This window comes from Plectropomus leopardus, chromosome 23, assembly GCF_026936395.1.
Source record: "Plectropomus leopardus strain MGB_pleo_1.0 chromosome 23, ASM2693639v1, whole genome shotgun sequence".
Taxonomy (NCBI): domain Eukaryota; kingdom Metazoa; phylum Chordata; class Actinopteri; order Perciformes; family Serranidae; genus Plectropomus; species Plectropomus leopardus.
This window is the reverse complement of record NC_142198.1, coordinates 15,625,949-15,651,350: the sequence shown is the minus strand read 5'-3', so window position 1 is coordinate 15,651,350 and position 25,402 is coordinate 15,625,949. Positions and strand designations below refer to the sequence as shown.

Below are 25,402 nucleotides of genomic sequence, written 5' to 3'. Positions count from 1 at the left end.
AGCTGTTGCTCTTTTTCCGTCATCTTTCCTCGTGCTGATACCACTCGCCTCGCTGGTAGAATCGACTGCAAGTGTTGAGCTTAGGCTGAGGGAAGGAGTCGCGAAAATGCACAAGGCATTCAGGGCACAAGACAAAATAAGGGTACGCTTGCAAAACAGAATGTGGAAAAGTAATTGTTTTTTCTCGATTACATTGTTTTTGTAATTGTTGGAAGCTGAAATTGAAATTGGATTAATTGCACAGCCCTAATTCTAACTTTTACTCAAGTAACATTTTCAAAGCAAGACTTTTACTTGAAATTGAGTATTTTCACAGGATGGGATTGGTACTTTTACTTAAGTGAATTATCCGAATCCTTCTTTCACCACTGTTCAAGGTGAGAGTTATCGTGTGTTTAATCCAGCCTTTTATCGGCAGCTAAGTGATGCAATGTCACACACATACACACTTAAGGAGGCCACTTCTTTCCACTTTGGCATCATTGAAACACTGATTGTTTCACCATCTTACAGCTGTTAAGCGAGAAGTTGTGGCATTTAAACTGAATTCTAGTTTCCCCTTTGCTGGCACTCTGTTGTCATGGCAGCAAACCAGCCAACTGGCTTGTGTTAAATGGACTTTAGTTGACAGGGGGAAGTTGGATGGTGAAATCGGCAGCAGCCTCAGTAATGGTGCTGTTTTTACAGCTGTTGTTTATACGGGTTGAGCTGAGCTGCTGGTGAACGTTTCTTAGAATTAGACAATGAGACTTTAATGAAGCTTCCCAGTAATCCAGGTAATGGAATATCTAATAATCCTAATGAAAAGCAACAAGGAGAATTAGCTCGGTCTCTCGCCATTTATCTGTTTTACCGAATCTCTGGTGGCAAGTTTCTGCAACACTTAACCTCTGTGAGCAATACACACGTTTACATCACATGAGAGGCACTTGCTAGTCATGATGTGAGAGTCATTGGAGCCACGTAAATGGAGGTGCGAATGAAGTGATGTAAGTGGGTGGTAAAGTAATGCTGAGGTTTCACCCCTGCTTTGTTCAGGGATGGTTGTTTCGACTTGATGTACTGTTGATGGCTTTCTTCACGCCTCTTCTAAACCATCTGTCTTCTCCAAAATGTCTCCTTCGTTGTCTTCAAAGAGGTGAATGAGAGGAGGGCGGACCATGGAAGTGAGGAGTAATGAAGTCTTTCTTTTAGCCTTTATTTCCAACTGACAGTTACGTTCAGGGTTTGCTTTTATACTACAATTTAAATGATGTTAAAGGAATACTTCATCCCCCAAATGACTCTTTATATCAATTAATTACCCCGTGTTACATTAAATTTGTAAAGAAAATATTGTTTTTTTCTCATGCCTCCATTGTGAAGGAAGAATCTAAAAATTGAGCAAATTCTTTATGTATTGAAGTCATAGGGGTCCATGCTTAACAACAGCAACTGCTGTGTTTGATGTTCAAAATTTCAGTAGTTCTGTGTTGGAGTTTGTTATATTCCAAATTCTAAATATTTACAGAAAGATTTTCCTTTTTATTGTAAATGCATCGATTCCAAATATCAGCTATCGGTCTCATTAACTACTAATAATCGGTATCAGTATCAGCCCTAAGAAACCAGTATCACCTATTTACAAACTTATACAACTACATACATAAATGGTCACATGGAGGAGTGAAGTACTCCTTTAAGAAAAATTATAAATGTGATTTCAGTGACAATCTGTTGAGCCCAAACAAGACAAAGCTGTGGTCACCAGTTTTAGAGGTGTCAATAAGATGTTCTGATGCTCAGTAAAGGTGTCTGTGTGCTTCAAACAGAGCGCTTCTTGTATAGTTGTACAGTGTCTGAAATCAGCATCAGACTTGGGTTGTATATGACTATTTTAATAACTTCTGTCTGAAGCTCCCCTTTTTCAATTCTTCATACAACTACTTCCTTCACTTTTTCTGTGTTAAAATGTGAGCAATACTAAGAATGCTTTTGTAAAGAAACTGCCCAAAATTTGTCGTCACCATTTGACACATTCATTCTTTTCAAGCATACTCTGACATTAAGTCCCAGCTGCTCTGCAGATAAATGACAAAATGTTGGCTTACAGGAGGAACTTCTGTGTCAGCAGGTATCCTCCCTGTTAAAATGCCTTTGCACGACACAGTGATAATCTCTTTTTTTGGAGAGGAGTTTTCTGTCTGGTGATCTTCACCTTTTGACCTCTCACAGAGCAGGAACAGGTGACAATAGAATCTCCCTGTAGGGAGCATGACTAAAAAATCCCAGTGATTTATGTTTATCGAGTCTCCAGTGGGCAGCGATTCTTGCGGAGTTGCCTCTGAGTTGTTGCATCATTACAGTCAAACGTGTTGTTGCCAGGAAACATTTGACATGTTTTGATACTCTTGCTGTCTTTGTTGGCCGTTGTTGCATGCACTGTCAACGTGCAGTGCTTGTCGGACTTTTTATTTCACATGTAACAGTGATTTAAAAGAGGCTTAGAGGGTATGATGCACTCTTAAAAGGATTTGGACAGTAGTTAAAGCTATATTCAGTGTCTGCATACGTGGACGTGTTTGTAGGCATGTACTTCAGAGGCTGACGTGGGACAGAACAGGAAAGACAGTAAATGTGGGGACAGGAATCATTATAATAATATTGTGAAATCAATCTCAGCAACTACTAGTACATAAGTAAAGTACATAGAGTAAAATGCAGTGTTTTTTAAGATAGAATAGTGATTTTGATGCAAATTTTTGATTGCACATTATTCCTAATTCCCCTTATCTGTATTATTTACCTCATGGTTGTAGCAGTTAATATGAGAATAAGATTTATTTCCAGATAGGTTTTCACTTACAAGCAATGTGCCTCTGTGTTTTGTCTATACAATAAGCATATTTAGAGGAAATAAAAACCTAATATAGAATAGAAAATAACGATAAAATATTATAAGATACCAGAAATATGTGCAATATAGCTGTTTCGGCTGTTATGGTAAAAGATATTTCAGCATTATGCTACACTTGCTAAATATGCTTTGTTTTATAAATGAATATGAATAAACCCTTTTTTTATTATTTAAAAACACAACACGAGAACATCCTCTGGGATTGGGGCAGGTCAGGATATTTTTTTTTTTTTTTTTTTTTTGCCATGTGGACCTTCACAGAGGTTTGAATACATAAAGCATAACTTGCACTTTCTACATAAAAAAACACTCACTCTTGGTATTAACCGACAGTTTTAGTTTTTCCTGTTGAAACAGTTCCTCCCAAAGTTGCTGATGGCTTGCAGAAGAGTCACACTTGCTGGCCAAAGTTGAAATTATCATTTTTCAGTTACTCTTTTGTTGCCGCCCTGCCCTGGTCAGGCAGTTTTATATCTACATGCTATTCTTGACAGAAATTTTAACCACAGCCTTTGGCTCAGCAGCTTAGTCAGAGTATCCTGTTATTGAGGACATTTTCAGGCCTTTCTACTCAGTAGCAGCTAAGGTTATGAAGGCTTAATACAACATGCCACATCGTTTTTACCAGCTGGCTGAGCTGCTGGCCCACAGGTCCTCTGACAGCATGTTGTATCGGGGCCATTTTTAGCCAAACCTTAAAACTAGGTTACACTTGCATGACAAATTGATGTGGTGCTAGAGTGGTCCAACACTCTGACTGGCTCTGTCTGGGCTACACTGAGTCTTTGGGTTAATGCAGGAGACAGGTAGCAGGTTATTGAGCTCGGGTTTATGTGGTTTGTATTGCAGACTCCAGTGAGTTTATGCCCATTCAAACTTTACAGCTCTATTTCAGACCGGGGCTTGGGGGTCACCTTGACCGTTCTGTGTGTTCATACATCTGTGTTTATGTGTTAGATATGGGCGTGGGTTTGTGGAATTTGGTACTTTTGGGATTATTTAGATACGCAAACATTTCCCCTGGGCAATAATGACTACAATTGAGTAATGCTGATTGAGACAAAAAAAATTACATTGAAGTATATAAATTTGCCTTAAAACAAAAATTGATTCAAATAATTATTCGTATACCGACTCTGATTCTGCGCATTAGAAAGTCCACGTTGCAGGACCACCTGTCGCTGTGAGTTTTGACAGTTATTTGTCATCACTGCAGCTGGACCCATGAACGAGAGACGGTTGATGCAAGCTAGAGTCCCTCCTCTCTGTAATGTGAGACAAACACACCACTGAGTGTGCAGGAGCTGCTGATTACCAAGCAGGTGTTGAAATAACATAAAGAAAATTAATGTCCAGTGGGAATCTATAGTAAGCCTAGCTTGCTAGCTTCCATTCTCTAGGTGAAATACAATCTTAACAGCTTGACAGGTCCTCCTAAATATTGTGAATTTTAAAAGGACATATGTTTCAAAAGGATATTATACCCCAAACTCAAAAAAGTCATTGTTTTTCCTGCTCAATTGTTATTGATCTAGAATGTTACAATGTGAGTTTCAGCGTGTTGGAGCTGTGAAGATGTAGCCGATAACACCCTGCAGCTCACACCGAAACAATCTAGATTAATAAATAGCACTACAAGTAAGAGGAAAAATAAGTGATTTTGATTTTAGTGTGAATTGTCCCTTTAAATTGCTAACAATTGGAAATCACTACAATGAGGGCTGGTTAAAAATGGTAAATACTTGTTTGTATCAATGTGCAAAACCTAACAGGCAAACAGCATTTCACACAACCCTGGCTTTTGCTGCCAGTCATGGGAAACATCCACTTGAAAGCCTAAAGTTTAGATGCTATTTCCACAAAACATTTACAACAGATGCAGTGTTATTATAGTTTATTGTTCCTCAAACAGAAGTGCAGAGAATTTAACTTCCAGTTCCACTTTAAAGATCGATATTATATGCTTTTAAATCTTGATTCTTTCCCATATTTCGTGTTTTCCTTTCCTGTCACTCTGTCCCTTTTTATTCCTTTTTGCAGTCTTGTTACACAGAGTACAGACATGAAGTGATTTATCACCATCCACTGAATACCACAAAAGAACGTATTTCAGGGAATTGAAAAGGTTCAGAGTGATTCGAGGACATTTAAGAATACAAACAGTCCCGCTTATTTCCAGCTATTTGTGTTGCATTGATTCCAGCGCCGATAGACCTGCTGCAGGGTGTAGCTGCTTAGTAACACGGTGGGGACGCCTGTGTCTTAAGTGATTGTTGGTGAGTCTAATGCTATCTAAACAGAGCGGGGCAGCCCCTCCCTGGCTGCAGAGCAGAGATAGGCCCGGTTTAGACTACCAGGCAGGAAAAAGGCTTACTGCTGACTGTCTGGATACGTCTGTTTCAAGTGAAGCCCGAGGGATTGCCCGCAAAGTGTTGAGTGTGTGAGACTGTGTATGTGTGTGTGTGTGGGAAGAGCGATGAATTGCAGTGGTGTCTCTGCCTCCCGTGAGAGTGCTTCAGTCTCTTTGAGTGTGTATGAGATCAGTTGCAAACAGGCTGCAGAGTCGGTGAATGTGTAATACAAACTGTAGTGATTTGAGTGAACAAATACTGCTGCACAGGTCACATTGAAGCACATTCAGCTGGGCCTGGCATGACCACAGCGTGCTATAAAACAACACAGAGGAGAAGCAATATTAGCCGGCTTTTATTTAGAGTCTAATGCATAATTCAAGGTCCATAAAATGTTTTCTACATGACTTAAAGTCTTCAGATTTACTGGGCTTTAAAGTGGCCAACTACATTTTATTACATTAGTCATGTTATTGCTACAAAGACCCAATTGAGTGAACTTTGCATAATTCCTCCCATTTTCCCCCTCATTTACTTATTTAGTGTAACGAACATAATCAAGCTAACCACATCTTCTACATCCTGGATCCCCTCCCTCTTCCTCAGCCATGTAAAACACACCAAAAAGAAGCTGAATCTGCACTTTTATAAATGTTTTAGAAATTTTGTTTCACAGACCTGTATAATAACACACGATGTGTTTAAGGACTGTCGGATATCGGGGCACCCAGTAGCTCAACTGGTAGAGCAGGTGTACCATGTACGAAAACTGTGTCCTTGCTGCAGCAACCACAGGTTTGATTCCAATCTCAGCCCTTTGCTGCATGTCACCCCCTCTTGCACCCCCTTTCACACTATAAATATCCTGTCAAACAAAGTTTAAAATCCCCCAAAAATAATCTAAAAAAAAAAAAGACGACCATCAGAAATTTGAAGATTCAATGATAATTTTGGGTTTTTTTTACAGTTTCTTTCCATGATCAAAGCTGTCAAAGCTGTCATTTTTGGTGTTTTTCTAAAGAAAACATACCTTTGAAATCATGTTTTGTTTTTTTAATCACCAAAAAAAGTTTGGAAGAAAAAAAATCACAAACATTTTTTCTTTAAAAAATCACCAAACATTTTAAAGACAAAAAATTGACAAAATTCCTTCTTTACGTATTCAAAAAAAATGAAAGGAAAAAAAAACATGCTTTCCAAACCCACAAAACCCATTCAATTGTTTTTTTTTAATTGGCAGTAAAATAAACTCAAAACACAGCTGTTCAAAGTTGTATGCCCCTCCACTACACCAAAATTAAAAAAAAAAGTCCCACCCAATTGCCTAAAAGATATTTGACATGTCTCCCCCTTTTTTGTATCACCCCCTCCCCTTTAATCAAAAACGAACAGTCCCCAATTGATATTTATATATCCAGTTCTGATATATATTTTATATAGTAATGAAAAAGACATGATAAGGAGGATCGATGGTCATTTCAGAGAATTTATGGTCATTAAAGTTTTCTCAATGTCATGGAAAAGTTATGAAAATATATTAGTGAAAATATGTACGCACCCTGTGTATTGCAATATTTACAGTATTACCATTCTATCTGCAGACTTTTGCAACTCGATATTACAGTTTATTGTAATTTTTATTTACTTTTTTGACACTAGATCATGGGAAAAGTTAAATCAGAAACTTGTGGAGACTGTATGCTATATCATGGGAGATATTTCCATAAACGCTGCACATCACTTGTCAGTCAGTCATTCTGACTGTTATTTCAGCACCATCATATGCAGCATAGAAAAGTATTGAATAAATGAATACCTGTTTTTATGGTCCCTTTTTTTATTTTATTCCAGTGAAGCACTTTGCGACCTTGCTCTGTGAAAGGTATTATATTAAATAAACTCGACATATTTACTCACTCAGATGCACATGTGCAATAGAATGAATAAAAAGTACTTGTTGAAGTAAAATTGAATTTTTACTTCGAGTTGTCCCTGCAGAGTTTTCCATAGCTTATATTGATGTAATTTTTGCTGGCTGCCACGTTGTCAAAATCGACCGCCACTTACTGATTTTCCATTTTTGTTACTATGTAAAATGGGTAAAAATCTTATTTTAGAGCTACATGCAGCACAGTGCACTCACTCAGCCCCTCATTTCCCCACGTTTGCGTTCTCTCTGTTTGTCAGACCACAAATGAAACATAAATGAGCTTGTTAGCACCCTGTAGTCCCTTCACCTTACTCCTCGCCTCTCGGAGACCATTCACTGAGAGGAAGCAACTCGAATTCGGATGGCGCAACTCTTTCACCGGAGTTCACAGTGTGCTCTAATTTGTGTTAGCAAAAGAAAATTTGCTGATCCATCAGGGAGTTTGCGCTGGGCTAGCTGAATTCAAGTTTCTGCGCAAACTGCTAAAGGTCTGTGTCTTCGAACCATCCAACGTTTTCTGATTTCTCGCTTCGACTTTGTTTTTCTTGAAGCAGAGGTCACGTTACTCATAAATTACAACAATAAAAGCAGCAACTTCTTTCCACTTCTGCATTTGACTTATATTAACATTTCATTTTTCATGAAAAAAATCAATTACAAAATCTTTAAGAAAAAAAGTAATATTTCCAAGTGGAAGACTGATTAAGTTAACAACCAGCTACTAAGCAGAATAGAGCATTTAGCAGCCAAACACTAATATATCTTTCACAGGTGAGGATGACAACAGAGCTAAAAAAAAAAAAAAATTGCAAATATTTGTCAACACATTTACCTAACAAAAAGTAATAATATATGAAATGTCTTGTTTGAACTTGTTGTAGAGCACTTGAATGGTCATAAAGGTAAATTAATGCAGCTGAAAAACAATTAAAGAACGACCAAGTTTGGTTTCATATTTCAGAACACTTCAAAACACTCAGAAGAGCCCAGTGAATCATAAAAAAGATATTCATCACCCAGGGTAAAACAAGGTGCACTTTAAGTTCCCATGACTGACATTTTTGAGATGCAAGGTTAAATACTCTGAGAAATGATTAATCATATGGATTTCTTTAATCTGCAGACAGAGAAAAATTGACATTAACCACGCAACAATAACGATAAAACAAGCAGCAGTTCATTTTTTTGCTAAATACTGCAAATTGACTAACACATTAGTGTTACTGGACTGTTATTAATTATGTAGCATCTGCTGTTAAAGATCACAGAGTGCAGTTATCAACACTAACAATTAATTTATTCATCCAGAGAAACTTCACTTGAGTATATTGGGTTGTCATGGGAACCCCGGCTGTCCCCTTGCCTCCACAAATCCAATGCACTGTACGATACAGAGGGAACACTACACAATCATTTTACACATTTAGTGTATTAAGTAATGACAGTACATGGTATTTAATAGGCTTCGTGTGTGTGTGTGTGTGTGTGTGTGTGTGTGTGTGTGTGTTTGGGTACACTCAGTACTTCTGTTCCCGTTCTGATGTCTGGTTATTTTTAGCCGTGTTCTCTCAGGAGCCTTTGGCTGGGTTCAACCGCTTTTTTTTTTTTTATTCCCGTAGTCTACCTGCGTGCATGTACGTCTGTCTGCCTCTCTGTCGGCGTCACTCTTTTTTTTTTACCTGACAGAAACTGGTAGATGTTCCCCCAAGATGTTTGTGCAGAGACACGCACGCAGAGACTTCAGTCCTATTCACTTGACAAGATTTCCCGAATCCCCCCATGAAAACATTGGAGACGAGAGTTCGTCTGTCCTTAATTCTCTGCCTCTCTATATTTCTGTGTGTGATTGAGAGAGACGGAGGAGAATCCACTTTTATTTAATACCTCAAGGGGAAAATTAAAGCTACAGAACCAGTCTATTAATAGATAGACTTCTGGTGACACTTTGTCTTAGTTTCTACACTCTGCCTCTTCTTTATACCCTCTTTTTAATCCTCTTTTCCCCCCTCTATTTATTTCTCCTTCACTTCCCTGGCTCATCATTTCATCCCTCCTTCCATCTTTTCCTCCCTGTCCTCCCACCCAACTCCTGCACTGATCTCTCATTTGCTCTCTGGTAACAGATTCTGATGCACAAACTCCTGACTTTTGGCAGATTTTGAGTGCTCATCCAGTAGCAGTGCTCTTTTTTAACTTTTTTATTTGAAATCATGACTGCTTAAAGTTAGGACTGGGCGATATGGAGACAATCAAATATCACAAGTTTTTTCACCAAATGCCTCTATCGATATTGCAGTGATATTGTTTTGTATTTCTCAATGAGGTTTTCGTTAAATAATCATCAGTAATGTGGATAATGTCTAAGTAGGCAAAGTCAAATAATAGAAACGACAACTGTCTGGTAAGCTCAGAAAATTACATCACTGTACTGTAATTCAGCCTTTATCCCTTTGAAACCTACAAAATCCTGAGAAGAAAGAAATGAGCAGCTTAGGAGGAAATGACCCCCCAAAACATACAAGAAACATACCTAAGAAATAGTAAAATTTCTGTGGTTCCAGCTTCTTAAATGTGGATATTTTCTGGTTTCTTTACTCTTCTATGATATGAAACTGAATATATTTGGGTTGTGGACAAAACAAGTCATCATCCTGGGCTTTGGGACACATGGATTGACATTTTTCACCTTTTTTTCTAAAATTTGATAAACCAAACAACTAAATGATTAATGGAGAAAACAATGGGCATATCACTCGACAATTTGCCGCAGCCCTAATAGTGATTTCATTTCAGCTATATAAATCCACATAAAAGAAAGAGATAAACTCAATTTCTATGTAAAAGCATTTTTTTCTGTCCACATTTCCAGCTCATTTAGTTCCCAGTCCACTCTAAAGTGGCAATACAGAAAACAGGAAAACAGCAAAAAAATCCATTATTTTTTTTACCTCCCACATTGCGTGACTACATATTTTGTCTATTAAGACAGCAAAAAAAACCCAACAATTTAGCTATTGTCATTTTTCTGTTTTTGTTGTCAGATAAACTGCATGAGAAAAAGACAACGTTGTTATTTGCTCGTAAAAGCTATCTATGAATCTGTGCTGGGGCCCAAAGACAGCCAGTCAAATCACAGTTTTTATTCCCAAGAAGTCATCTGACGGTATAAACATAAATACAGATCAATGATGTAACATCTGTTGTTTCTTGGACTGTATTGGCAGCAAAGTGAGTGATCCTAGAAAGAACAGGTTATGACAGAGAGTCTGTGAAGGTGTGGGAAAAGCTTTGTTTTCCCTTGTCAGCACAACAAAACACGACTTTTCATAATCACCCGCTCCTTTTTTATGAGTATTTACAAAAAGCACTGTTAGTTGGGGCTTAGTGTGATTGTAAAGGCCCCAAAATGAATGGAAATGATGCTTCTTTCAAATTTAGCAGGCTTACAATTCTTTTACAATTCCTCACAGCTCACTCCTCCCTCTCCACCTCCTATCTGAAGGATTTGAGAGGGGAAGAAAGAGGCAGGGAGGGGTGGACGGGGAATCCTCTTTTGAGGCAAACCCTGTCTGCAGTCCCGAACACAGAAACAGACAGAGGAGAGAAGCAGATTACTAGTACATGCCAGACAAGGTGCTGATACTGCGCAGCGTTAATCTTTAACAGATTGGGGCTGTACTCCTGTGTCTGGTTTTTTATCTGTATGCTGTCTGTTGGTGTGTATGTCCCCCGGTACTTAGTACTGCACATTTTCAATGAAGGTCAGTCAACTCTTTGGAGGTACTCCCTCTTAGTTATCAGTACTATTAAACCTTGATAATCTCAATTCCCTGTAGCGTGATTGGAGCCGCAGGGTGGTCAAGCAGTTAGAGACGTCGTCCTTCACCTTCTTGCTGGCAACTGTCCATCATGCAGAAGTGTCTTTGAGCAAGACATTGAATCCCTACAAGCAACAGTGGGGTTATTCTGTAAGTAGCTGACCTCTGACCTTTTTGGAGATACAAAACCAGAAAGAGAAAGTCCCTTTGAGATCAAAGAACTTAAATAGATCCAAAACCAATACATATCTCTGGTCATAGGACTGTTTAATTTCCCCCGTGGTGATTATGGGCGGCTCAGCAACGCGATATGCAGTGTTACAACCTTTTTTCGTTGGTCATCGCAAATTAATTGATTTATCCAGCTGTTATTTATTCTCAGAATTTGACGTTTGCCAAAATGCAGAACATTTCACAAATCTGAGATAGATTCAAAACAATTCTAATCAAAATAATGTTAATAAATAAAATGATAAACAGATGAGCAGCATATCAAACTCTGTACAGCAGGTTTTGAACTTTTTTTAAAATGTTTTAGTGACAATGGAAATCCAAATAGACAAAACAAAAATATCAACTGTGGTCAGTTTTTTTTTTAAAGTTTTACACCCACAGTCTAGAATTTTTGCTCTTTCTCTATCTGAACAGTAAAAAAATGGGGTTTTATAAAGTCTTATAAAGTCTATTTATAAAGTAGTGATGGGACAGAAATCATCCTTACCGACATGTTAATGTATGAAAGTTTTGTTGATACTCACCAAGTCACGTGACGTCACATCATCATATGATATAGCTGGTTTGTCAGTCATGTTAAATTGCTAATATACATTAGCATTAGATGAATAAACTATACAGTGAATGTAGGTAAAGTTACGTAGCGAAAACAATCACGGTGTGACTTTATGCATGTTTAATATTGTAAAAATACTAAACGAAGACATTAACTGGACTTCTTGGACATCCTGATCAGACGCTGCTGGGACGGCATCGTTTTCAGGTCACAAGTTCAGCCATTATACTGGCAGTCATGTGTCCCTTCACAGTATTTTGACAAAATTGTGTCAACATACTGTCCTCTCTTCATAAGAGTCTCAGCTAAACGTCTCTGAGATTTGTCCAGATATGTTCTCTGCAGAGCCATCTCGTTAGGAATTCCAGCTATGTGAGCCCGACCTTCCCTTGGTGGTCTCTGAAGGGGCTGAAACTGTGTCAAGCACACAAAGCGAGGCACTGATGTCCCGTCATGCCCCACTAAGGTTTTTAAAAAGATGTCAAGATAGGATTGAGAAGCTGATCGCAGATCTGGTCTTAAGGGTTAATCCACCTCAGAGTCTGTCCCACTAGGGGGCTTGTTGAATTATCTTGATCCCACTTTCCAAATCTTTATGTGTCAGACTAAACCGAGGTCGACTGTTAGTAACGGCAACATACGGCTCTATGTCGAGTGATACCAGCTTGAAAGCAACTTTTAAAACACTGTATTGACATCAGAATCACTTTTTTTGCAACCAGTATTTTAGCCCTCTTTTCAATTAAAGGTTACATAAAGTGTCTACTATACATTTTTTAAAATTCACAATGTCCCTCATAGTGTTGAACCCGCAGTCCCTCGACTTTATGTTAATATTTTCCTCAGCTGGTGAAGAGCAAAACAGAGCTAAAAGACTGTAAATATGAATCATATATTTGAGAGAGACCCAACCCCAAATGAATGCCAAAGTTACTCTGTAGCAATTTTTTGCCAATAAGTTAGTTATGAACTTAAAAATTAATAGTATTTTTGTGTCTATAGCTTGTTGCTGCTGACCCCATATGGCCAAAACGTCAGGTTTAATTTTAAGCAATTTTCTCTATAGCCTGTTGGTTATGTTTGTGAAATCAGGCCAATGAATAAAAAGCTTTATGATTTTTCTTGAAACTGTAAACATGAGCTGTAAATGAGAGATTTACATCACAAATGACTATAGGTGCATGATACACCAATTTATGCACAATATATGTACATTTTTGAGTAAAAACCCCCACTGAAAATGCCCATAATAATAATAATAATAATAATAATAATAATAATAATAATAATAATAATAATAATAATAATAATAATCACATGTATAATGATATCAATAGTAATCATAATAAGAACAACAAGTATAATAATAATAACAATCAAACAAAGTGGAAATATTGCAAAAAAAAATGCCTATTTGCTACATTCTTGACAAATCTAAACCTTATTGCTGTTTAATCAGTCTTCGATTAATCATTCCTTCATCTAATCCAGCTGTAGATCAGATTAAATTAGTTGCAGAGTAGACCAGACATCCAAAAATGCACTTCTGATTCTTCATGATTACATAGTTATTGTATTACGTTTTTACCGTGAGTGACTTGTTGATCAGGAGAAATGATTAAATATTCAAACATTATAGTATTAATTAATATAGCAATGATAACTTTTGTATAGGGTTGATTCATTAATAGGAATTTTATTGAAATTGGCCCATTGCAATATCTAAATTATAGAAGGCACGATATTTGTTAGTGATAAAATGAATGAATGAATAAATGTGTAAAAATACCATTCAAAATCTGTGTGCTACAGAAAAAAAAACACACCATGATCTTTTTAATATATCTTTCAAAAAAAACAAGAAGAGTGATGCATATTGTGAAATCACTGAAAATAGTCACCATTAGATTTTTTTCCCCCCAAATTCAGCCCTACGTTTTTGAAACAGTCAGTAGGGACGACTGCTGTTAATACTCACATTTTAAATATGCTACGGTATGTGCCCTTCTTGGATTGGATTTTGGGATTCTTTAGCCATTTTTGGCTCCTTTTGTGTAATCTTATAGCTTGGCAGTCAGTCCCATGTGACGGAAATGGATTAAGTAAAGGAGAAGGAAGAGGTTTAAAGTGACATTCAGTACGAGAAACAGGTAATTAGTGAAAAACACGAGCTGGATTAAAACAGAAAACATAATCTTGTTTAAGGTTAATTAGTTATATTTGCGAGGTTGTAGATGCAGCGGACCGACAAAGAAATTGAAAGCGACTCAGGAGATGAGCTTGTTTGCAGATCAGAGGAGATGTAGGAGATGAAAGGTGTGTGTGTTTGTGTGTTGCCTGGAAGCAGGTGGATATAGGGGACTTAAAGGTGGATGAAGAGACGAGAGGAGAGCCCTGATAGAGGGTGACCAGCTGGACCAGATGTGATCTCCGTCTCCTCCTCCTGCCCTCCTTCCTCTGCTTGATCTGACCACCTGCTTTATCTCCCACAAACAGGAAGTCCCTCATGTCCAGGTTTGTCGATGCTTACTGGCACGACTTCTAATAACGTAATCGCAACCATGAAAACAACAGAATATTGATACATTTCTCTTGATTTATTGCTTCAAAGTGTACCAAGCACATACTTCCTCATCAGATCCCGACCCCGAGCTCTCACACTGGCCCCCTGGTACCAGGAAGTCTCTGAATCTATTGTGGTTCAATGAAAAGCCCACAGAGGTCAACAGATGACCAGTAACAATGAACCTCAGATCAGAGAGGAACAGAGAAGGTCACTGTTGGGAATGAGATCACATTTACTCAGCAGCCATTCCTCCCACGTGTGTGTGTGTGTGTGTGTGTGTGTGTGTGTGAGTGTGAGTGTGAGAGTGAAAGTGTGAGAGAGAGGGCGCGTTGTCACAATGCTAATTTCTCGCACAAGGCAGCAAAAGGCAAACAATATTAACAGATGAGGAAAAGAAAATGTAAAAGAAAGCTGAAGTTTCAAAATGTTGAAAAGTGCCTGTTAAAACTTTCTAGCGCCCACATTGGCATATTCAGATTGCTTGTTTTATCACACCATCAGTCCCAAAAAACAAAAAATCAATCAATCAAATCAATATAACATCATGGATGACGGAGATAAGCCGTAATTTTGAGAAGCTGATTCTGGGCAAAATTGGGAATTTGGAACATGGGAATAAGGCGATGAGTAACTTTACCTGAATTACCCAAAAAATTGCAAAAAATTAGTAAAAAGTACAAGAAAATGACTTGAATATTAGTTCAAAAAGAAAATAAAAGAACAAACAACCAAGAAAATGACAAGGAAAAAGGTGCTTTAAATATAATATAAATATAATACTTCTACCATTTTAAATAATTGTGCTAATTATAAATCTAGTTTATCCCTAGGTTTTTTTCATTCCGAATAATTTTTCCCAGCTTTTTAAAAATCATTTTCTCAATCTACAGATTTCTAGCGATTTGTGTAATATTTCCGAACAAGTTGCCCATTGCTTTTTTTCCACGTTTTTCAACAAATCACACCAGTTTGGTGAAAAAAGCACAAGCAGCACAAGAAAAGTGATTTCCAGGTTTCAAGGGGTTAATCGACTAATCGTTGTTAGATGACTGAGTTACTGTTTTATACTTTGTTTCATCACTTAAAGAGATGATATAAGAATTTAACTCCACTATGTCGATTTGGGAGTCAAATCTAAGCGATCATCATTTCAAAGAAAAGGCTGAACATTTTAGGAATTCTCCGATTCTGCTTTACAGCTGAGAGTTGGATTTGATATCACTCTCAAATATGTTTGCTAATTATGAAGCAGGTTGTTTGCTCAGCACGGTGAATGGAGGTGGGGAAAAACAACACTTTGACATTTCTATTTCTGTGTTAATTAAACAAAAGGAGCTCCAATATGTTAATTAGTGAGCTTTAAAGATGCCCTTTATGTTGAGCTAACCAGCTGCTGGTTGCAGCTTCATATATTTTGAGTGGTTTTGATTTTCTCTTCCAGCACTTGACAAAAAAGTGAATGCATTTATTTCCCAAACCTAAACTGTTCAAATCTTTTTAAGTGTAATAACATCTCAAAGATGTGATTTCTTGATCTCTTGATCTACAGCTTTACTTTACTTCCGAAGTTCGTATTTAACATAATACCTTACAGTCTCAATGAAACATACTGAAACAAATGTTGGCCTGTATGTGAAACAAAAAAAAAGGCAATTCAGTCTGTGAATTTTTTTCATCATTGGTGAGTCAAAGATTGCGGACACTGGGTGCATCTCCAGATATTTGTGCGAATTCTTTATCCAAAAAGTCAAAATCACTATGCAGCTTAGATCTCATAATACAAAAACCATTTGGAGAATATATAATTAAGGAAAAATTTTCAACAATGAAATGATTATTGTGTTAAATTATCCGCCATTTTGCACAGCCTTGTATACAAACTGCAACCTCAAGCGCAATAGGGTAATTATATCCATACACTACAGTCAAGATCCCTCCGAGACCCTTCGACTCAACTTCAAAGTATACTTGTATGGAGGACAGACTTTTGACATGGTGTTATAGTTCCTCCTGCCGTGAGCGTTACTCCTCTGTTGTTAAACTATCTTGTAATATGTTGGCGTCAATTAGCCGGGTCAGATTCACGGTGCAGCTGTTGTGCAGGTAATTGCTGCTCGCAGGACGCTGACGTGTCGGTCAGAGCCTTGCAGTTGAAGATTGTTGAGGACTGGATCTGGTGTATTTTTCCATTTGTGGTCAGAATAATTGCTCGGGGTTTGCTTGAGGGTGAAAAAAACACATCACCACATCAGGAAAGCGAGGGGAGATCAATCGAGGCGAGGAGGCTTGTTGGGCTGAGTGTGGATCCCTGCAAATTGTCCGGATGAAGAGACACTCATGTCTCTCATGTCTCATTATCTTTTTTGGTTTGACCATCTCATTCTCCTTTCAGCTATTCGTGGCTTTGTTTTTTCTCTTTTACCCTCTCTGTTTGACTTGTATCCTCCCTCATTTCTCTCTGTTCTCTTCACTCTCCTTTTTTTTCCCTGTGCCATATGTTTGCCTCAATCCATGCCTTTTTCTCCCCGTGGTCTGGGATCAGTGGCATTTAATGCTCTGCACTCTGCCTGATTAAGTCAGCACATGTACCCTCTTTACATTATCTCTTGCACACACACACACACTCATGCACAAGTGTCCCCACAGACCTAATCAGTACTTCTTTTACTTCTATCTCTCTCACACCACTTCCAGACCTAATGAAAAAACATGAGCTCTATTTAAAAAAACAGAAAAGCGAGATGGACAGGCGCAAATTAAAGGTAGCAGAAATAAAAAGAAAACAAAGCCACCAGTCACTTTTGGTGCTTGTTTCCAGTTCAGAGATGTGTATCTAATTGTGCTTGGGTGGTGTCTAATTTTTATACCTTCATGCATTGCTGGAATTTCGGGGTATAAGCTACAGGAAGGTAACAGTGTGCAGCGAGTTCACTACACTCTGCAGGCTGTCTTGCCATTTTTAGTCTGCTTAATATACTCCACAAAAGGTAATATTCTTTAGTGCTGTCTCTTGAAAGTCGGAGGCTTGGATCATCAGTCGGAGCACCTCAGTCGACTGAGATTGCTTCAAGTTGAGCATTCGTTATTTTTATTGTTTTGCTTTTTCTGTGCGGTGTACTTCTGGGGACATTTTGGTGCCCAGATTTTGCTGCAGAGTGAGTGCTTTTGACTTCCATGCCACTCTTTGCAGCTGTGGATATGCAGTCAGCGGCACAGAGGGAGAGAGAGAGACCACACTGTATGGTGAAGAAGCGGTGAATTTACAGCTCACAGCAAGTTAATACGATACAGTCTATTGTTTTTGTTTGATATCTTGTGTCTTTAAAACATGTTGTTGTGCATTTGTGATCCGTCATTAGCGCCAGAAGCTTGTTTACTATATTACATGAATGCCGCTGTCAGTCTAAACGTTCTGCAGAGCTTTTCAAAGTTTGTATTGAAAACAAAACAAATTGTTGAATATTTGTATTAAACTGCCAAATCTGGTTCGACCGGCATAATTCTGTTACTAGTCATTAGTTGCTCCATTAGAAAGTTTACAAACATTATATTATATTAATCACGCTGCCATATTGTGTATTACTAATACAATCTGAGTTGTATTTAGCACAGTGACTGAAGCTACTTTTAAAATTGACATAATGACATATTGCAGGTTTAGCCGGTTTACATGAGCGGAAAGTAAAGGTAGCAGAACTAAAAGAAAATAAAGCCACCAGTCACTTTTAGTGCTTTTTTCCAGTCCAGAGACGTGTACACAATCAGTGTGGAGATATTATACGGGGACGCAGAAGGCAGGGGAAAGAATTGCACCAAGACAGAAAGAAGGACAAGGTGAGGCCAGCTGTCAGATCAAGGCTATTACTGAAAAGACTCATTCAACATGCTTGTGCGTTCATATATCTGGAAAATGTCCCAACAGGTATTATTCCTGCCACTCTCCGTGTTGATAACTGCATTTCAGATTCACTTTGCTAGCCACTGAATGAGCATTGTTCTGTTCAGCTGTCATTCACACCGCTAAATGCAGCTAAATGGAGGTATTGTGCTCACAAAGTAATGTACCTACACTCATTTGTATCGACTAAATAGCCCACCACATGGCGTGGTGAAGTGGGAGACATGCCATGTCGAGTGAGAGATTTGCGAATAATGCCGGACTGGATGTCTGTTTTGTTGCTGTATGTGTGGGCAAGTGCTTGGGGGAGATAATGCATTAAGTGAGTGAGGGAAGGTTTTATTGAATGACTGTGTGCACCTGTACGTGCACGCGCCTCCTGATTATGATGATGAAGTCTCCCGACGGGACTCTCCCTGCTACAGTCCTCCAGTAGTCTAATGAGAAGCTGTTTCCGTAGTTACCAGGTGTGAGAGCCAGCAGCTTATAATGTCCTGTGGTGAAGAACAAAGGATGGGGAGAGGAGGTGGATGGAGAGAGGTTGGAAGTAAAGGCATGGAATAAAAGAGGCGGAGAACGTCAGGGAAATAGAACCAAAAAAAGAAAAAAAAAATGTGGTGTGAATGATCAATTTGTGTGTCTGTAATGATGTTTGTGCTTGAGAGGTTCACTGTGTGTGTTACCTTTTGTGAGTGAAGACACCAGATCTTGATAATAAGCTTGGGGACCCGAAAAAGAATCAGTTCAAATCAATCTTGGCTAAAGTGGTGAGTACAGCGAGGTGGTGCCAAGCTGTTAGGATCTGGTCAGATCATATCGAGCACCCTTGGAAAAATGTTGGCTTGGAGTAAATTAAAGAGGTTTTTATGCATCAATAGCTCGATTAGATCTTGTGTAAAAGAAATGGGACTTCTGTCTCCTCTTTGAATGTGAAATCCACAGACTTGCAAATGTCTGCATGCTTGGTGTTTTCTGAAGATGTAAAAGTTATTGCTCATTGTTCTGAGAATGCAAGTTTTGTGTATTTATTTTGCACGTCAGTAAGTTCGGCTAAAGCTTTTCCCTGGTTTCCTAAAAAGTTCCAATCAACATTCAGTCACATGCATTTGCCTTGTTTCTTAATAATTCAAATCAAAAATCAAAAGTACACATTTAAAAAGGTTTAAATGAATTTAGTAAATCAAAAATAATTAAGATGATTAAAAGGAAAGCAAGTCCTTTTATATACATATATTATATTAAATATGTGTGTGTGTGTTTTTTTTTTTTAATGTTTTTTGCATAAAAAAAGAATGACATAATTGTAAAAATAGTTACCAGTTAATTTTCTAATTATTGGACCAACCAACTGGCAATCCCATATTAACGATATTCACTATCATAGACAAAAAAAAAGAAATTGAAAATCTTAATTTTTAAACAATTTTTGTTTAAAAAAAATAAAAAATAAAAAATGTAACAATTGATATCAGTTTTGGCCTGTGACTTTCTGCTATTGACTGATGGGTTTATTGCCATTTTTTCGGCACACACCACACAAAATCAGATGTTTCAAAAGCAACCTAAATAGATGCTGAGATGCACAACGACGTAGTTGTGAAGGGTTGTAAAAGTAACACAAATACTGCTTATGAATCTGATGCCAAGCGTGGCACATACTACAGAACTGCAGGACTTACTATCATCTTCTCGAGCCCTTCTTGTCTCCAGTTTCTGCAAGTTGTATAACTTCACATTCTGGCGCCCGGAGGTTTAATTTTCCACCAGGTTCGGTCAATGAATGACACCTGAACTTCTGCGAACATTTCTTGAGAGAAGAGAAAAGAGGGAGGAGGTGCAGCTGAGTGGAAGTCAGCAGAGGAGTAGGAGGTTAGAAAAAGTTCTCCGACTAGCATCCGTCCTTTACACTTTATTCACTTAAGAATTCAGCTGAAGTGCGTGCATTGTGTTTGTCCGTCCTTGCTGTGTCTGTGCGTCTACGTTTTTCTGTCTTTGTGTGAAAAGCAATTTGCAGTTGTTTTCGATCAGGGTTATCAAACCTTTAAAAGCTTTTCTCATTACTGCCGTTGTGTAACTCTTTGTGCGCCTTTTCTTTCCTTTTTTTCTTCCCTTCTAGATCTGATCCACTGCACCAATGAGATGAACGTGAACATTCCCCAGCTGGCGGACACGCTGTTTGAGCGCACGGCCAACTCCAGCTGGGTGGTGGTCTTCAAAGCTCTTATCACCACCCACCACCTCATGATGTACGGCAACGAGGTAGGAGGCTCGCACACAGAAAAACCCTCCAGGGCAGTCAGTGGAAGCCACACCAACAAGTCATATTATTACTCGAGTCTGTCTTGCCCACATATTCATAAATACAAACATACATGCACATTTTGATCATTTATTTATGTGCATATCAACATTAGGATCAACAGTCGGGGAGGCTGACTTGAACACAAATGGCGTGTGCAGCGATAGAGAACATACACATTCATCGGACACATGGAGTGAAAAATAGAAATAGCTTTGCAGTGCAGAGAAATTAATTAGCTCAGTGCGAGCTGGAAGCAAGATGGGGGACAAGGATAGAAGCAAATGAATAATCAAATGAATTAACTTAATAGAAAACATGGTTGAAAGCCGGATGAATAACACAGTCCCTCCATGGATTTACACACTTTCAAACACAATAATTGGGAATTAAAATTCAACCAGTCTCTGTCATATTTGGGAGAACTTTTGTGTTATTAATTACGATATTTTTTGACCAGACTTTGTACTGTTTTAGCATGAAGAGTCAGCAAAATGTCTCCATTTTAACACGACGGTGCAGTGCAGTGTTTGAAAGGGAGAGGGGAGATTAATTCGTAGGAATTTTAGTTTTATTAATTTCTAACAAGATAGAAACAGAGCGCTTTTTGTTCTTCAAAAAAAGCAATTGTAGGTTGCATTTACATTAATCCTCTAGTGTGCAGACTGTTAATAATTCAGAATCCCTTTAAAACGCAACATGAAAACACACTTTGATATTCAGATGGACCGGTGCCATTTGGAGCTCACTATGCTGGTATATTGTTGAATGTATATTTTATGAAAACAGCAGTCCGAGTGCGGCGTGTTGTTTTGTTATGACATATTGTCTTTGATCGTAACATAAAACGTATGATGCCTAGAATGTTTCCAGTACTTTGTGTTATATGCACTATACTTACTATAATTTTTATTCTGAATTGCATTTTTTTCAGATTCTTGTGGCTTAACTTAAAGGAATAGTTTAACATTTTTAAGAAATGCGTTTATTTACTTTCTTTCTCGTGTCAGTGCAGTAAATGAAAAACTATTGCCAGCAGCCAATTAGCATAGCACTTAGTGTTACTTTTACACTTATGTTTTTGTTTTTGTTTGATTTCTTTAAGTTAAGAAACAACTTACCGGATAGATAATAACATACAAATGTAATGCATCCCTGGTTTGCAGAAACGTAAAATGCCAACATTTATTCTGGCAATTGGGATGTCGTTTACAAGACAGCAAGTTATGTAGTGTGAAAGTACAGTGACCTAATAACTAAAAAAATAAATAAATAAATAAGTGATTTATATATATATATATATATATATATATATATATATATATATATATATGAATTCTTTTGTCTTTTTTTTTTTTACAAAATTTTTAACCATGCCTTTAAAAAGGATTGTGTACATTTTTCATAAACATTCCTTTTCCTGTAACTAAAATCTGGTAACTGCCATGTCATAGTTGGTAATTATTCCCATGTGCACATTTTCAGTACATATTATATAGCTTGTGTACTAATACACATATCGAAAGCAGAAACCCTCATAGACAAACACGCACACGCACACGCACACACACACACACACACACACACACACACACACACACACACACACACACACACACACACACACACACACACACAGCAGTCAAACAGATCTGAGGACAGACACACCCTGCTCCACATTCCTTTAGATTTCCATTTAAATAGGGAAGCATTGCTTCCTTGTTTAGTCAAGATCAGTTGTGTTGACATTACGCAACACTTCCTTCTGTTGGTTCCTTGTTTATTACGTTAATCTAAACTTCCTCTGAAAAGAGGAAGACTTGGATGCGAGATCATTGTGTTTCACGGTATGAAACAGGCCTCTAAACTCACCGACACCCAAACCACAGCCTGGCTGATTTCACTGCTGCTAAAATAGTATTCATAGGTGTTGGGAACATGTCAAAGTACTGTTGGCGGTGGAGGTGCATAACTGAGTTACATAAGCCAAGACCTCACAAACAGTTCAGAGAGACATCAGGTCATCAGATGGCTCCGTGCTAAATGTTTGCTCAAGCTGTGGAAATTCCCGCAACATTTTTTGATGAAGCAAATCATGCTAAGTAGGTCACTGCAGAGCAGCAGGAAGTGGTTTAGAGGTATTCCCAAGCTGTAGGCTGATTTATCTCTCAGTTGTCACCGTCAGATTGAACCTGGTTTTGATGTTGATGTCTCAGCTAGAGTGACTTAACAATGATTGTAACGCAGTGTTCATCCCTAATTTCTGCAGAGTGTAAGAGAGGTTTGCAGAGATCACAACCACTGTGCGTGTAGCTTTATTTTTTGTCATAGTAGATGATGAAAATTCAAAGTCTAGTCGATTATTACTGAGTTAAGAGAAAGATGGATCCTTTTCCATCATTTTATTGCCTCCAGTTCAGTTTGAAGTGGTGATATTAAAGTAATAAACAGCATCTTCTTGTCATTTTGCCTTTTAGAACAGAAGTAATAATTAATGTCTGTTATTAAATTTTATTTTTCAAGCATCCACGCCAGCGACAGCATTGACTGTAGATGTTATGCTTTCGGGCTGTCCAAACATCTGTCCCATTTTTGTGAACTTAATATCTCAAGAACGCCTTCAGTAAACGTCTTAAAATTTGGCACAGGGGTTATCTTGGACTGATAAACTGATTACATTTTAGTGGTCAAAGGTCGCTATGACTTGCATCTGTGTCATTCTTGTGAATGCATTATCTGAAGAACACTTTGAGGGAATTTTCTCAAATTTGGCAAAATATCCACTTGAATGCACGGATAAAATGACTAGATTTTGGTGTTCAAAAGTCACACGTTTTTTTGCCATAACTCAAGAATTCACAAGCCAATTTATGACAAAATTTCAAACAAAGGTCTTGTAGGATATAATGATGAAGTAATGACATTTTGTTTTCAAAAGTTTAAAGTTCAGCTTCACTGTGGCATCAAAAAAAGAATACGGAGAACATGTACAATGCATTAAAACACCAAAAAAATGGCTTCTTCAGAAGTCAATATTTAGTGTGAAACATGGAATTGTACAGCCTCAGCCTTGCTAAGATGAAAAAATTTAAGGTGGCTTAAGACTTTTTGCACAGTACAGTCAAGCTGTTTGTATAAAATGTGATTTGTGTTACATAGTAGTCTTGCTTATCAAATTACTAACACAGAGCTGTACTCTGTTAGACTTACTGATAATTCAAGTACAGTAGACATGTCAAATGCAGTGTTTTATTGTCAGTACACTGTTTTTTAATGGTTATTAATTGTGGAAACTACAAATCTAATGTACAGTAATGTAAAAGCCCTTATTCAGACACACCTGCAGAGCATTAGAGCACTACGCTTCTGCTTCAGCCCCACAGAGCGAGGCAGCGGGCTGTAGTAGAGCAAGTGTGTGTACTCATCAGCCTGCATTCATCAGGCCTGTCAGGACAGTGGTGCTGACTGAGGCTCAGCGGGCCAGGTGTCCCTGCTCCCTCATGGCCGTCCCATCCGTTATAGTCAGAGCTGAGAGAAATCTGGCCGTAAAATTAGAAACCACAGACCCACAGAATTGGGGTCAATAGACTGTACATTCCTTTTCAGATCAACACTCTGACTGCTTCCAGCTTGGCCGGCACACTGGAGATGGCCTTGCACAATGTCAGATGAATGCTCCCATAATAAAGAACGTTTACATCGAATGAAATCACACAGCTTTCCCAAGCTTTTTATGTGAAAATAAATTGCTGTTTGTCACATATAATTTGATCTTATGAGCAACATCAGAGTTTTTGATAATGCAGTGTTGGATTTAAGCTTTCACTTGGCCGACTCAGAAAGCTGAGTTGTGTCGCTTTACATATTAGATGTTCGCCCACTTCTGATATGATGAAGGCTCCACCTTGAAATGTTATTTTCTTGGGTCACCCTGCATTAAAGCAGCTGCTAAGCCTGAAATAATTTCATTTGTCTGGGTTTCAGCGACAGTGTTTGAGTCTTCTCAGGACTTTCCCAGGCTTTTCTACTCCGATAAGAATAGAGCTCAACAGGAATGACTGAATACTTATTGCTAAACAAAGAAATTAAAAGATAGCAATCCTTTTGACACCAACTTTACATCAATACAATGTATTGGGTGTTTGAGAAGGAAGAAGAGTACAATAGAAAAAGAGAAAGAACTGGTAGAGGACCGACCGTCAGCCACTGTATGTAATACATTGACTATACATAAGTATCTCATACAGGCCCACTTAACTATAACTTTAACTAAATACATTTTAAGTCTACTTAACAATAAGATATAAAGTAAACATAGATTAAGATCAATAGTTGTACTTACTTTACCCTTTCAGGGCAATCTGTTTCCAAGATTATTTTAAGTATGATCAACTTGTCAGATTTGACAGTGTAGTTTAGATTGAACTGCAGCTCACTCTGCAAGTCTGCAGAGGTGAATCAAAAAACTGTAATATCTGAGCATTTTTAAATTTAGTCCTTTCATTGTAAGTTGGTCTGGATGTCAGCAAAATGCATCCGTTTTAAAATGCAACCTGTTTTGTTCTGCTGTTCCTGGTAATGTATTCAGCCCATGCTTTCAAATCCTATGTGGGAATTTACCATTCAGAGCAAATAGCAGGTGAATTAAGTTTTAATATCTCTTCTTTGCCTCAGCTGCCATATTTGTCAACAGGCTTGGGAGATCGTGATTAGGGTAATAGTGCATTTTATCTGTGTGTGTGTGTGTGTGTGTGTGTGTGTGTGTGTGTGTGTGTGTGTGTGTGTGTGTGTGTGTGTGTGTGTGTGTGTGTGTATTGAGGAGTAGTCGACGGGCTGGTATTGATAGTCATTCAT

The 25,402-nt window shown here is 38.1% G+C and overlaps 1 protein-coding gene across 4 annotated transcripts in view; it reads left to right on the top strand.

Moving 5' to 3' along the window:
• The window catches only part of LOC121962165 (phosphatidylinositol-binding clathrin assembly protein), a 102,601-nt gene that overhangs the window by 6,354 nt on the left and 70,845 nt on the right, over nucleotides 1-25,402 (top strand). For all 4 annotated transcript variants that reach the window (XM_088073766.1, XM_088073768.1, XM_088073765.1 and 1 more), the window contains exon 2: nucleotides 20,366-20,508. In XM_088073766.1, the coding sequence (XP_087929892.1) occupies nucleotides 20,366-20,508 (143 nt within the window). The remainder of the gene's footprint in view (nucleotides 1-20,365; nucleotides 20,509-25,402) is intronic.